Here is a 16,023-nt window from a genome sequence, read left to right on the forward strand (position 1 = left end):
CTCATTGAAGGCCTCCTTATGAGCCACCGTTGGGTTAGGGCTTTCTTTCTGGTCTTGGGACTTCTTATGCTACCAACTTCTAACAGGGAGTAGGGTTGAGGTGGAGGTATTAACAGAACAATGCATTTGCGGAAACATTGCGGTGCAGGCTGACATAGTGGGGCCTGCCGCATCCATTGCATATGCGATGCGGGCACCTGCTCCCAGAGACGGGCAGGCAGTAGCCATGACCATATACGGGCACTGGCGTATCGCGCTCATTCACTCACAGCAATAATGTCGGGCCACTGGCCTCAGTACTCGATTTCCCACCGGAGACCCAGAAGAGACATAGGCTCCACTAGCATTACCAAGGTTGCTACTAACCAGCGGCGTCCCTGCAGCCAGCTGTGCGGGTAGACTCCCTCAGGGAAAAAAGAGTACATGAGATGCACACACCCTGAGGGACATATGGCCTCCCAGGGGGTGCAAGCAGTATTCACGCCCCTAATGATCCTGGCAATGAGGGTTTATCTGGGAAGAAAGTTGGGAAAGCTACTTAGTCAAGGGGCCTGCATCACAGTGGCAGAATTGGACTTTCCATCTCACAGCCCACAGGACTTCGCAGTAGAGCAGTGGTCCGCAACCCTTGGCTTTCCTGATGTTTTGGACTACAACCCCCATCAGCCCTAGCCAGCATAGTCAGTGCCGAGGGGTCACGGAAGTCATAGTCCAAAACATTTGGAGAGCCACATCTTGCAGACCCCTGCAGAAGAGGGTTCCGTTAATGTGGGAATATGTGAATATACGCGTGATTTTGTCAGCAAGTGTAGAGGTAGTAAGAACCATTATGGGAAATAGTTTTAGGCGTGGCAAAAAGTGACATGTAACTCTACGCATGAGTAACTACAGTAATGAGCTCTTACCATTACCCCGACCAATGTGTTGATATGTTGCACATGGTCTTTTGTGAATACCACGTGCAGCCATTACTTACAAACACACCTGTTGCGTAGATGTGTTTATTGCTAATCGGGCCCATCATGTTTTGGGGGTTTCGTTTTGCTTAGGGTCCCTTCGCCCCAGTACAAGACTGTTCAATCTCCTGACTAATGTACTTGCTCCTATGTAATAACCAGCAACTCTATAGATTTTTGTAAAACTGAAGGAAAGACGCAAGACCTTGGTGTCCTTCATCACAAATGCAAACAGCGCCGGTTGTGCAATATCCATGACCGCTGCAGAATTTAGGGCAGGCTTCTCCGATGTACACGTGATCAATGGCCCAGTTCTGCCGCTCAGCCTCCTCTCCTTTCTGGATCCAGCGAAACTGGGTGGCACTTCAAAAAAAAAGAATTAAAAAAAGCACAGTGAGTCTTATACCAAGTTGCAAACATTCATTGTGAGTACAGCTGTTTAATCAGAATCTCACTGGACAGAGAGCGAGGGAGAGAAAGAGATAGAGAGGCTGAGAGGCAGAGGCGTGGACGGGGTAGGGCCTGAGCAGGCAAGGCCCACCCTAAATCTGTAAATGCCCACTCAGTAGCACTGAGTGGGCAAATACAGATGTTAATGTCACTGTGGTGGGCCCAACTACATTAGATTCAGACCCCAATTGTTAGACAATCCTGGCTACGCCTCTGCTGAGAGGGAGAAAGAGGAAGAGAGGGATAGAGATGACAAGGGAGGGAGATAGAAAGAGCAAAACAGAGGGACACAGAGAAAGAGAGGCTTAGAGAGAGGAGGAGAGGGCTAGAGACGGAGAGGGAGAAAGAGAGAGTAGCGAGAGAGTGTGAGGGAGAAATATGGGGCTTTGTACATGGAGAGAGCCACGGACTGTAGCTGCCGATCCCTTTGGGCTGCTTAAAGTACAATATACATGGACAGTGCTCTATCTATCTTCTGTCCAGAAGACCTTACAGTCATTATTGTAATTTACCTCTGGATGACCAGGCTGCAGTAATCACATCGCACTATTCAACAAGATAATTCAATAAGCCAGACAAACCTCAGTAACTGCCCACTTAAGACTACGCCCCTCCAATAAAGTGCAATCGAGACGCAATAAGTGATACTGGAAAGAAACCTATAACTGGCCACTTCCAAACAAAGCAGCCCCCTCCCCTGACATATTTCAGGAATAAAACGGGTTTAAGAAGGTTTCAAGCCGGCCCGCTGCAGCCTTACAGTGTGGGAGAGCCGCGTAGCCTGGCAATGGACTGATAAAAGGGATCCGGTGCACACGCAAGAATACCGTGGTAAATGCAGATGTGCAAGAGATGCACTCCATGCTTTGCGGACCCCCCACTAAAAGCTCATTGTTGACCGCCTTCTAAGCAAAACATCAGACTTGAACAGATCTCTGGGTTCAAAGAGAAGGCAATGCAGGTCACATAGGATGGGTACAATATGATCAGACTTTCTTGACTCAACATCCAGCCACACCGCAGAAGGCAAATTGGAGTTCAACAGCCACAAAAAAAACTGATTGAATTTCTTCAAGGTTTAATTCCCTCCATTAATGTATCAAGGAACTAGTTCCCGAACCATTGGTCGAAAGAGATTATCAGGCAAATCATGTGTAATGGGCCTCAGGAGAGCAATTTAATAGCAAACAGCAGGCAAGAGAACAGGTGAAAAAGTATCGCTAGCCACAAGGGATAGCCACTATTTGAACACACTGTCTGCTAGTCTTCAGATGTTAAGTCTGAATTGGCAGGCAATATTAAAGTAAATTACAGAAAAACAAGTTCCCAAGCAATAAACCTCTTCCTCCGTTGACACCTCAACATGTGACAGGGTCCCTTAGCATTCAGATGGATAGAAACATGCCTTTTGCCCCCCACCCCCACCCTCCTGCAGCATAAACCTGGTAGCGGCTCATACCTGTACAGATCAAATCCTATCAAAGGGTCGATACTAAACACATTCTGGGATGATCTCCACCCTCAGCACTCCCTACACCTATGTGTGCGGAAAGATTGAAAGTAGGCCCCAAGGTCTATCCTATTCAATCCCCCAGGGAGAACCAACAGCGTAGGTCAGCATGCATTCCTGCAGTCAGGCGGATGTAAAATATGATACAAAACCTGGTAGCTTAGCTCTTTGTCCCAAAATCTTCTTGCAAGGGCAAAACCTCTGATAGGTCAGAAATCGTTAATAGATGCAGTGTATACCCCAGGATTTATTTGAAAAACGGGGAAATCAGGGTTCCTTTTAGGTGATCAACAAAGATACTCTGCGGAAAGGAGATGTTTATCATGCGTAGGGAAAGCAGATGATCGGCAGCAAACTCCTTCAAGTGGGGAGCACGCATAGCATGACTGGTGTATGAAGTAGACGTCAGAGGACAGATAGGACATTTCAACTCCAATCATGAAACAGATTTGATGGCTTGCCCTTTAAGGTGTAGCCGATTAAATTAATAGAATAACTAGCAAGGGCTAAATTAAGTAGCAAGCTCCTTTCGGATAAAAAAAAAAAACTTTATTATAATAAACTATTGATCTCAAAACAATGACTGAATAAGTGACAAAAAATGGAGATATAATAGTGGCTTTTCAATGTTCAAGCACCAGGACCAGCCTGGAAAAAAGCACTCAGTGAAAGTGTAATGTGAGTACATTCATTGGCATATAACTACATTTGGATTCAACAGTATCAAAATGCATTGTGAAATTGCTTCAAAATTTTGAAAGCGTCATAGGCCTTTCTAATCTGTGGTATTCCTTATGATTAAGGCTTTGAAAATACCAAAGCGACACTTTTCAAAATGTTTATGCTGATCCACCGATTGCATTTTAGAGACAAATTCCTGAAAAAGATTGGTCGGACTAGACAAAAGAGTACTGGAACAGGATAAAGAAATGTAAAAAAGAGAAAATTATTTTTATTATGTTTCCGTTGTTAGAGTAACTAGTAAACTGATGGAGATCAAATATCAAACATGATCTGAAAGTAGGTTGTTTTGGGTTACGAAAATATGTTCACTGTGTGTTCAGATGACGATTAAGTAATTATATAAGCAAATTGATCTTTGAATACTTAGCACAACCCCGGAGAGTGAAAAACTAAGTACAACGAATCCTGAATGCAAGTGGTGACAGAAATAGCCACTGACAAATGCCTCAAAAGAGAAGTTGATTGTAGAAAGTAGTTTGCATGACATTTCTCTGTTTAGTCACGGCTTGATCCCTCTCCTTCCCCTGTCTGAGAGGTTAGTCTTTAGTTTGCAAAGACACTTCTCCTTTGGGAGATTTAGCAGGGCAAGTTCAGGATGTACTGAAGTACCGGGGGTCACCTAATTGAAATCCATGCACATAATCTGCCATATCCGAGCACAATATAAGGCAGGATCTCATTATTTACATATAAAACCAAATACCAGTTTTCAGTTTTATTTCTATATAGAACAGATTTTGCCTCGGTATAGGTACGAACACACCAGTAATCTGCTTTCAGTATCCATGAGGGTTCAAAGGCAAAAAGGAACACTGCCAATTCCTGACATCTCCACTTATAGCAGCTAGCACATAGGCCAAACGTGCACCGGGAACCACGAACGGGCATGTTTGACCTGTTGCACCATAACTGTGACATGACAGAGTAATGTATATACTCCTGCATTTTGTCTTTGCAGGATACCACATTTTATTACTGTTACAATAACTAATGTAAGTGGAATCAGAAGAGAAAAGACATACTTCTTGTGATTTTCTATAGATACACATGTTTATATTCTCTATCCAGACAAATACACTGCCATGAAATCATTGGGACTCTAAGTGAAAACAGTCAACTTCTCTTTCAGAGAAAGTATCAAAAAAACATTATTTGAAGTATTTACAGAGTCTAATATTGTTCTTTTTTGTTGTATTGCATTTCCTTCATAGTAATTTGTGTTGAATTTCATTTGGCATTCATTTTCTGTGCTGTCATTTTGTAAAATAGATCACCTTTAATTATCATACATCAAGTTTATGGTGACTTTATTTTTTTTGTTTTGTTTCTATCATTTAAAGTTATAGTTATATGTTCAACTATATTTATCATTTAACGCATTCTACTGTGATTCACAGTGTGCATTTATCACATTTCAAAATATGAAGTAAGTTCTAAATAATTTCGTAATATATCCCTATAGCCTTTCCCTTGTGCGGTATAACCCAAGAACACACAACATCAAATGTGCAACAATTTTTGGTCTGTGAACCCTGTGATCAGAAGCAGATCACAGTACCTTGGACCTCATTGCGAGTTTGGCAATGCAGTACATTTTTTGCCAGTAATTCTGTTACTGCCTCTTTTTTGGCGTTGACAGAATTACTGCCAATTTTACATCACCACTGATTTTGAGATTGGAGGTGAAGTGGAGGATTTACCTTTACCATGTAGCTGAAGGTGAACTCTCCATGTTATCCAAAAACAAATAGTTAGATTTACTGCAACAGAATTACTGCACTTTCTTTCTTGTGGTCTTTTCTTTTACTCGTTCTATTCATCGGTTTGCTTTGCTCTTTCCTTTCCTTTCTTTCACACTTCATTTAACTCGCTTTTATTCTTTCTTCCACTCTCTTTGCTCTTGTTTTTTGTCTCTCTTGCGCTTTCCTTCTCTTTCTTTTACACTTACATTTTCCTTCCACTCTTGTGCTTTTTCTATGCCATTTTCACGCTTAATCATCCTTTCACTTTTGTTATTTTGCTCTTCCATTTTCTTTGTTCCCTTTTAATTCAATGTGTAGCGTCTTTCACTATTCGGTTCCCACTTTTTTGTCTTTTCTTTCCATTAGCCTCTCTGCTCTTTATTCTGCTCTATCTCTCTGTTCTGTTTCATTGTTTCTTTTCATTCAATTCCTTCCTTCTGCACTTTCCTTTTTCTATTTTATTCTGTTTTTACTTTCACTCCCCTTTTTTCTGTTGCTCTTTCTTATACACTTTTTCAGCTCTTTCATTCACTCTTGTACCTTTTCTTACTCTTTCTTTTGTGCTCTATGTTCTTTCCTTCATTGGTATTTTCTTTTTTTAATGCACTTTACTTTTGTTTTTTTCTCAAGGTGCACCTAGTGCTGACACCATAATTGCACTTTTATTTTGTCATTTCATTCTTTTAAGATCATTGTCAGTTCCCAATAGTAGTCCCCCGGCTTCCTGAACCACAACACAAGTGATGGGACTACCTGGATGACACATGGTCCGGAAGCTGGATGGTCACGCGCTTCCAGGAAGAGCTGTTGACGGAATTGTAGATGGTGGCCTCATGGAACTGGAATGGTGAGCACCCGATGCTGTTCGAAGAGGAGGGAAGGCACTGTGTCTGGACAAGCTGCCATGAGTCGGTCCTGCAACAAACATACACATGTTTTTCTAGGTCAATCAAAAGGACTAATGGGGCACAGTGCCACATTACAAAGACTGCTTGCTTTTGACTTGTATGAACAACCCTTAGCAGTATGAAGGTTGTTAGTTTCCAGCTCTGCAATGAGACAGTTGGCCCTGATTTGGCCTGTGGAGCAGTATGGAATACTATTTTGTATTTCCCATACCAAACATCATATTAACTTTTGGTCTACACATGATAGCGGACTGAAAAGCAATTTTTGCCATTTAGTGGTGTGTCACAACCGGGCTAGTCTGCATGCTGCAAACAAATTCAAAGCAGTTTTCACATTTGATAATACCAGTTGCACAATTGCAAATGGTTCCCACTAGGTGCTGCTACTGGCATATGAAAATGTGGTCATTTAATGAGTAGGCGGGAAGGAAAATGCTAATTTATTTCATTGGAATTTTGCAAATGGCTATTGATATCTGGTGATGTCTAGTGAGTTCGGCTGAGGTTTTTATTTAACTAGCAGAATTGAACTTGCTATTCATGCTGGGTGTTCAGTATCACGAAAGGTTCCTTCGTGTGCAGACACACAAATCAACGCTTACTGGCACTTTTGCGCAACATTCGCTGTGCATTTCTATGCCCTTCATTTTACACATGATTGTGACTGGAAAATGCACAGAAATCCGTGCATGCACTGTATGTTACAATAATGTGGCTTTAAGCATGGAAACAGTGAGAAGGGAAAACACTAAAAATGGAAAGATTGTGGTATCTGCTCAGTTGTGGAAACAATCACTGCAATGCTTATCTTTAAGGTGGTGCATGCCCGCAAAGTGTCAAGCGCCCTCCTTTAGGAAGCACAACATCACAGCTATGGACAGACATCCCCCATCTTACACTGATGTGCAGTGAAACCACCCTCAACCAATACTTTTCAAAGGCACTCGGGGCAAGACTTGTACACTCTGGCAGAATGACCACCATGAGTGTCATTGCATGGGATGTGTGAACTTCAGTTTGTAGTCCAGGATTGCATTTTTAAACCACTCAATACTGTGCCTAACACTGTGCATGGTTAGCAGTGTGGCTAATGCTATGATTCATGTGGACATACCGGTGAACATATTGTGCTATGGGGTTCCAGTTCCTAGTTCCTTTACCACATGGCCGTGAACTACGTCAATGGGGAATATTACACACACACATATCCACATGAAAGACGTGCCACTGTCCCCTTTGGCACCTTCGCACACAGCTATGTGGTTATGGGGGATTTGTACATATCAGTGACTGTACCTGGCCTCCTTGGAGTATTCCAGCCTCACAGAATGCAGATCGCCACATGAGTTGGCCTCGCAACCGACCACAATCTGAAAAACCAATGGCATATATTAGCAAAGCAGAGTTCTCTGCAAGGGACTGTGTGTGATATTCTGCATTTTACTCTCCTCTCCGGAGGAAAATCTTACAAAAACACACAAATTAGTTATCCACATAAATTAAATAGTTTCATGTATCAAGCATTTCAAAGTATGATTGATGTTACTGTAGTTTTATGATCCACCAACGTTGACCACACAACACTTTACATTCATCTTTTCATTAAAGTGTACTTTACAAAATCAAGCATCAGCATTGTATGTGTATGACACGATGTCACAATGCCATCTGTTCTGAGGTACATGTGCATTACATACGAATGGTATCATGAAAGCTTTGTTAGTGTGCAACAAGCAAACACACCCTTATCACCACATCACTGTAACACACAGCGCAGGTGGGCCTGGCCTCGCTTTCACCCTGCCCATTTCTGTGAATTTCTTTTAGCACATGTATTTAACCAGCATATGGGTTTATGCACTGGTATTTAGAATGCTGGACGGGTGCCGAGTACACCCCACCGTCTTCCATCCCGGGGAAAGCAATCTGTGTTCATTGTTCCTATACTTTCAATGGAACTTCCCTAAAATCTGCCCTCTGGCACTCCACGGAAATTCCAAAGTTGGCTCTGCTGCAATGTTGGCACGTTACATTACATTGTTTTCTAATATTGCGCTTCATGGCGGACTCCAGCCTCTAAACAAGGGACTGGGACTGGGACTTGAACCTGTGCAGTCTTGTTTCCAAGACGAGTGCATTGCCCCTGAGCTATCCTCCCATTAAACAAAGTCTGATAACCCACATGCTGCCAACTGTAATGTGGAATACGGTTAGCATGTACACTGTTGCAAAATCAGGAACATTCACGGTTCCACTGGGCAGACAGTTAGGTGTTCTGTTGGCAATGGTGTAAACACCGTTATTAAAAACTGCCCGTACAAGACCAAAGAAAGGTTCATTCACAGTGCCTTACAGAGTAAAAACAGAAGAGTCTCAAAACAAATAAAGTAACCACTAAAGTAAAAGTGAATTTACAATACGAGAGCCCATGGAAAGTGAGAAAAGACTAAAGATTCTCTGTTTTAGCCTGACAGTAAAAACAAAACAAAAAAACAGGAAAGACACAGAAAGTAAGTTATGATATAGCTTCTGTAAATAAGCAGGTCAGGTGATGTCCAGACATGAGGCTACTGCTGTAGCGGCCAGTGTGGAATGACCGAAAGGGGGTGGTTAGGAAGGAAGGGACTGGACGAGGAATTGTGGAAAAGAGGAGGGACATTCTTTGCTGAGAAAAGTCCACAAATGTACCGAGTAAAGAACAGAAGTCAGAAGGACATGGAGTGGGTAGCTATCCTCAGAACCATGTTGTTTAGCATCCCTGTTTAGAGTTTGTGATATGTTGTATGCCAAATAACTGGAGATCGTCCATTTTAATAGCAAGTGTCAATGGTGAGTAAATGCATTTTTTTCTAAAGGCTGCCAGATGTATTGCAAATTCTTAATAGCCGAATGCTACTTCACAAATATAGTGGCATGTGCAATAGAGCATGTGCATTGCAATCATAATAACTTGTCATTTAGATAGTGCTTTTAGCCAAATCCCTTTAAATATAACATTTTTATATACAATTATTATGTTTACAATGGTAGTGTGGCAATAGGTGACACTGGGGTTTGGTCTCTTGCCACCCGTGCTCGGTATTCCATTTAAGAAGAATTTTTTTAATGTAAGTCCAATGAAAATGATATTAATGATCAAATGCAACTCTCAAGAATGTTCTGCTTTGTGTTTATTCAATGTATTTCACACCACAGCCTACACATGTTTCGATCAACAAAGGTCCTCCTCAGGGTGAAATCAATACTTCTACTGAGACCCAAGTAAGGGCATATATGTTCTCAAAAGTTCCTAACAATACAACAGGTGTTTTGAGACCCCCAGTCCAAGTGGGCAAACATCAGTGTTCTGCTTGTAAGCAATAGATGAAACTCTGCATCAGAAATGTTGTGATATTATTGAAACAAAATGTTTTTATTGATTTCACACATGCATAATTTGCACTTGCAGTGTATGTGTTAAAACCTTTGGGCCTGAATCAAACACAAACACACTAAGCATGTCAATTAAATAATTCCATGTATCCAACCTTTATTTATTTTAATTTTATTTATTGCATTTGATTATACGCCCAAACCCTTGGGTATCACGGCGTAGTTAACATATATCTTAGTTTTGAAATCAGTGTTACATACATTTTAAGTTGCAGAAACAAAACAGTCAGATATACATATAGGCAATCATATGGTGTAGCAGTAATCAAGTGGTACTGGGGGTTACAAGCTTGGAGGGAGGCGTTTATGAGGGAGTTTTAGTACTTGTTGAACAACCAGGTTTCTAGTTGTTTTTTTAACTTAGGTAGCAAGGTTTCATTGGACAGATGGGGCGGAAGAGAGTTCCAGATGCGGGGGGCTGCAATGGCGAAGCTGGTGTTGCCTGCTCTAGTGGTAGTGAAGCGGGGGATGTGCAGCTGGGTATTAGCATGGGATCTGAGAGATCTAAGTGATGCTTTGCGTGCAGTGCATCTGGTGAGGTAGGTAGGAGCAGTGTTAGCTAGACATTAGTGGGTGATGGTGAGTGTTTTGTGGAGAAATCTGGCCTGGACTGGGAGCCAGTGTGCATCTCTTCTGTGTTGTGTGATGTGTTCTCCTTTCTTAAAGCCCAAGGCTGCTCTGAGGGCTTTATTTTGTAGAAGTGTTATGCTTGAACTAAAATGGCACTGGTGCGAAGTGTATTCTGGGAGCGCTCGGAGCCATGATGGATATTTACTTCATGCCGCAGTGAAAAGCTGCACACATTTTGCTGGGTGTTAGATTCACGGTGCTGAGAAAAACATGCTTTCCAAACCTGGTATGCGGTCAAGGACATTTCTGCTGGGAAAGCCAACTTTGTTATGGTTTGCTACTGTTCTCCGTGGAGCGTGTTTTTAGAGAAGGGAGGCACTCCGCTTCTTGGGGGTAGCTCTCGATTGACCCAGCTGGCAACCGACGGCTGCTCATCAACTGCGCAAGTGCAATTTCCAGAAGGTTCGAGAATTGACTCCCCTTTGTGGAATGTGTTTATATATGCGGAAACCCGGAGGTGGTCAGGTGAGACTTTAGCCGGAGAAGGACGCTTACGTCCGGCACTCCTGTGAGCTGTGGTGCTCTCGGCCTGGCTGTTCCCGGGGTCTTCCAGCCGCTTCTGGGCGAGATGAGGAATTCTGTTACGCTCACAGTGATGTATATTTCCTTTTGAATTCTTTGCTTCTTCTGTGATTTCTGTCTATATTATTTTTGTGAGTTATTTCTATGTACTTCTAAGCTTTGAATAAATAGCCGTATAAGAGCTGATTATCTTCTAAGAGTGTGTGGCTGTGAGTTATTGCATCTGTATGAGTTCAAAGTATTTGCTCTGTAATTGCATTGGTGATTTATGTTTTTTCCGTGCACTTTGGGGAGAGCAATACAAGAAGTTGGAGTTTGGTTAGATTTTTTTTTAAGCTACCTAGCAGTAAGATGTTACAGTAGTCTATTTTTGTTAGGATGAGGGCTCTAGCGAGTACCAAGCAATTGACTAGTGATAGGAGAGGCCTGCTTAGTGTGATGAGTTTGGCAGTATAGGCCGTTGAAGAGGCGAGGGCGCTGATGTGACTGTTCATGGTGAGATTGGAATCAAGGTGTACTCCTAGTGTTTTGACTTTATGGGAGATGTTGATGGGTGCACCATCTATCACTATGGTGGTGTAGTCTGGGTGGAGTTTGCTGAGTCTGTTAGGGGAGCCAACTATGAGAATCTCAGTTTTATCTGCATTAAGACAGAGGCTGTTATATGCCATCCAGTTTTGGATGTGAGAGTATATATTAGTACGATTCATGCAATTGTAGTTTTATCCTTCCTCAATTTTGTCCATTGATCACTTTACATTCCTCTCTTAATTGTAAAAGTGCAGTTTACAAAATGAAGCATGTACAACACACAGGGATACAATCTTATAGTGACGTCACAATACAAACTGCTGAGAAGCATGTGTGTAAATCCTATGAATAGTTACTCAATCCCAAAGTCAAGTCACAGTGCCAGCTATTCAGAAGTATGAGTGCAATACATATGCATAGGCATTCTATCAGAGTCCTGCCACCATGCCGCCGGCTTTTCAAGATAGGCCTTTTAGACCAGTCCATAACCATCGATACAGTCAACCCAGCTGTCCTAATTGGCCGTTTACACAAGGTATGCATTTGGGATTTGATCCTTTCTAGAATACAGTCCTTGTGCAAATTTCCTAATCAGTGGCTCCTTCAGCCTTCAACTCAAGCACATAGAAAATGCTGTGTTGCATGCCTCAGGGATGCGCTCTTCCTTCCTTCTGTTCACAATGGCAAAACTGCTTGGATCATATATCCAATGTGACATGTATGCAAATGATACTCACATTCTACTGAGGCTTAGTGAGGGTTTCAAGCATATATGAAAAAAGTAATGCACTTGATGAACGGTGATAGACTAAAGAATAACCAACTGACTTGATTGTGCTTAACCATAAGTCCTTATCATGGTACTCTTCAGTTGTGTCCATAGTCCCGTGACAAGACCACGAGTCAGTTAGCAAGCTTCACAATAAGGATCTGCATGTCATCTGTGACTCAGCTAAGTGCAATCATTAAATCCATGTTTCTAATCTTAGAAATGTGTACCTGGCTTGTGATTATTTCCCAATGGAACACAAACTCAAGTTGTTAAATTCCTTAGGATTGTGCTGGCAAGTGGAGTCAGTTGTGTAGATCTAGGCTTCCCTGAGGAAAATCTTGCAATGTTTCAATGAGCTCAGAATGCAGCAAAAGAGTGTTAGTCTTGAAGAAATACTCAGTGCCTATTTAATTCAAGACCTTCAGACTAAACCAAAGAGCTTGCTGTGGGTTTAGCCACCAGTTCTTGTGGGTGTTACTACATAAGTATGCCCCCAATATGGCACTGAGATTGAAAAATGTGCACCTACCTTTGCTCGCTCGCTACTGCTGCCAATGGCTCAGTGGGCACTCAATTTCCTACCAGGCAATATTTGCACTACAGGCAAGAATTTCCTTGTTCGTAAAGCCCTGAAAACATGCTTATTTCCCTGCTCATAGTTGTCAGCAGTGCCTTTTCTGTCTGATATGATCATAATTGGGCTACACCCTATCAGGCGACCATGACTGTGCCAGTCATTTACAACAGCACCATGCACACAGCATTCCAAAAAGATGAAAGCAGCGGGCAATCACATATCATATGAAAATACTTGGCATTGGCAGTGCCGCACTTAGGGCAACTACCCGCTTCCATCTGTGAAAACAGTCTTAGCCTAGCCGGTGTATAATGGTATCGATGCATCACTAGACTATATAAGTCTGAATCGCGAGTTACATGATACCCTGCGTGTTTGTGTGCACATATATGTCCAAAGCTCATCCGTAATGTCTCATCGCATGTCGCTCGCCCATTTAGAGTGGGTGTTAGTTAACAGGGATCTACGTGATTATTGCGACAGCCGAAAATGCCGACTTTTTTAAAAATCCCTTTACATCACATATATATTCTCGGGGGGAGACGCCCCGCAGCCTCCCCCATATTAATATTATATTCTATACCCCCCACATATATATGTGGTGTAAGGGGGAGTCCACAAAAAAAAGTCGACATTTTCGGCCGTCGTCATTGTGAGGGCGACATTTTAGTACGATTCCGTTAACAGTACTGACATGCAGTCTTGGATTAGACGATATAAGGATGAGACCAGGGCACGGCTCCCACTCGCAGTCAAAATATAACATAGAACTGTGTCACTCTCAGGTTCCAGCGGGAACCCGCATGTATGCCCTACGCAAGCCGAGATATAATAATCACTTTGCAGATTTACACTGCAGAAATATAGGCATGTCGCTAGCGGGCATAAACTTCCCATCTGAATATATCGTTCCTAGTGCCCTGAATGTGCGTTGCACCCATCTGTGCCTAGAAACCACACATGAGGCAAGGAGCGCACAAAGTTCCAGAGTGGGAAGTCCCTGTGGTATGGAGTGGACATGTCCATTGCTCTCCATATTTTACGCCAGGCCAATGCGGTTATGCTGTTGGGATCGAACACACAGTCATCCGCAAACTGGGTGCGAAAGACCAGCGATTTCAGGTCCCTACTGCTGGCAGAGTATCTCTCTAGTGTGATATGTGAGGGAGGTGTACCCTCTGTGAACCAAAAAGCTGCAAACTTTGCTTGTGCTACAGTCCAGTACAAATGGAAATTGGGGCTGCAAATCCACCACTCTCATGAGATTGAGCTAGCGTAGCCAATTTCACCCGCACTGCCCCTGGGTGTCACACACACATTAATTTGAACCTCAATTCCATGAAGAACGACAGTCCAGTCCATAGCGGAACATTTTGGAAGAGGTAGAGAAGCTTCAGGAGCACTACCAGAGTGTTATCTTACTAGTCATAGGGCCTCATTACACGGTAGGCGGTAAGGGTTTACCGGTACCGGTTTTTTACCGGTACCGGTAAACCCTTTTCGCCTTACTACGAGGTCCCTTTGCGGGTTGGGGGAATTTAACGCCTGCTTTTTGCAGGTGTTAAAAACCAACCCGCAAAGGGACCAGGGAGCTAATTACGGTACCGCAATTTGCGGTGCCATAATTAGCACCTTCCCCATTCCCATTATGCCCTATGGGGCAAAAATGGGAATGGGGAAGGGCAATGGGGGAAGGGGGAATTACCGCCCCACCAACCTTGGAATAGGGCGGTAATTCCCCTTTCCACCAAGGCGGTGCCGGTATTTTACCGGCATGGACCAAGGTGCTAATAGCACCTTGGTCCACCGCCGTCCGTGTAATGAGGCCCATAGTCATTGGTAACTGCGCCCAGATCCTAAGTTTAGTCACAAGGTGGTGTTATATACTCGGTATAGTTCCGATCATACAGCGCAGTGCCTTGTCTGGCGACTACAACCCTCAAGTAGCGGATAGTAGAGGGGGCCCATGTGAGGCCATGTAGATTGTGAGGTTTAACAGTAACATCCGTTAGAGGGAAGGCCTCCGACCTGATCATTCCTTGAAATGAAGAACAACTTCCATAATGGGCGCAAGGTGAATATGGGGATCTTTGATGCATAATATTGCATCATTGGCGTAAAGAGATATACTTTCAGGTACCCCAGTCATCCTTATTCCCCTGTGTCTGTGTCTACGCCTTATAAGGTCTGCCAGAGGTTTGATGGCTATGTCGAATAACAGAAGAGACAGGGGGCAATCTTGCCGGGTACCCCTAGTTATCATAAACGTTGGTGGCAGTATACCCTTAGTGCTGAATCTGGCAGTGGGCGATGTGTAAGGGAGCTGCAGATGTGAAAGAAAGTCTTGACCAACCCCACACTTTACAAGTACTATTTACATAAACTGCCACAAGACGGAATCAAAGGCTTTTTAAAGAGATGCTGCAGGTTTAATGCAGTGGACCGCCCCGGAATAAAGCCTGATTGGTCTCTGAGTGAATTATGTGGGGCATAAATGGCGTCAACCAGGTGGCCATAATGTTTGTGAATATTTTCACATATGTATTGATTAATGAGAGGGGCCTATAAGAGCTGTGTTGCTCAGCAGGTTTATTGGGCTTTAACAGTACTGTAATCACAGCTTTCCTCATGGTATCAGTGAGCACCCGTAATTCAAGGGCCCCCAGAGCGGTTTATAGTGTTTGTAAAATTTGGCGGTGAGTCTGTCTGTACCAGGCGCTTTCCCGGTTGGAAGATCATCAATTGCACGGGCGATGTCTTCTAGGGAGATCGGTAAATCCAAGTGGGCACTAACCTCGTGTGACAACTGTATAATTGGAAGGCCTGCATAAAATCTGTCAATGTCTTCTATAGTGCGAGTGTCTTTATTGGAATATAGATCAGAGTAAAGTGTTGTGGATACTCTACTGACCTCAACCTTTGTGTGTACCAGATCGCCCTTCACATCCTTAATGAGTGGAATGCAGCCACTACCGCCTTCCTGGTGCACCGTGCAGGCCAGTAACCTGCCAGGTTTTTCGCCCCATAGCGCTTTGCTGCCCTCAGGGTTTGTGAAAAACCAGAGGATGTTTCCCAACCTTGTTCCCGAGAATGCCGTACTGAGGTGGCCAGGGAAAGGCCATCGTTTTTTGGATCCCGACCCTATGGGTGGACAAGCGAGGGAGGATCATCTGGGTATGGTGGTCCTCCGGGAGTGGGGGAGAAGCACCAGATGGAGAGACATGGTATGCCCCTTTTTCCACAACACAT

General features: G+C 43.3%; 1 protein-coding gene across 2 annotated transcripts in view; it reads right to left on the bottom strand.

Annotated features, from left to right (window-relative positions):
- The window catches only part of RELN (reelin), a 2,335,047-nt gene that overhangs the window by 51,933 nt on the left and 2,267,091 nt on the right, over positions 1 to 16,023 (bottom strand). For both annotated transcript variants that reach the window (XM_069628072.1, XM_069628071.1), the window contains exons 58-60: positions 7,607 to 7,680; positions 6,156 to 6,317; positions 1,162 to 1,319 (exon numbers count right to left, since the gene is read on the bottom strand). In XM_069628072.1, coding sequence (XP_069484173.1) covers positions 1,162 to 1,319; positions 6,156 to 6,317; positions 7,607 to 7,680 — 394 coding nt within the window. The remainder of the gene's footprint in view (positions 1 to 1,161; positions 1,320 to 6,155; positions 6,318 to 7,606; positions 7,681 to 16,023) is intronic.

This window comes from Ambystoma mexicanum, chromosome 12 (genome assembly GCF_040938575.1).
Source record: "Ambystoma mexicanum isolate Mex_15411 chromosome 12, UKY_AmexF1_1, whole genome shotgun sequence".
Classification (NCBI taxonomy): Eukaryota; Metazoa; Chordata; class Amphibia; order Caudata; family Ambystomatidae; genus Ambystoma; species Ambystoma mexicanum.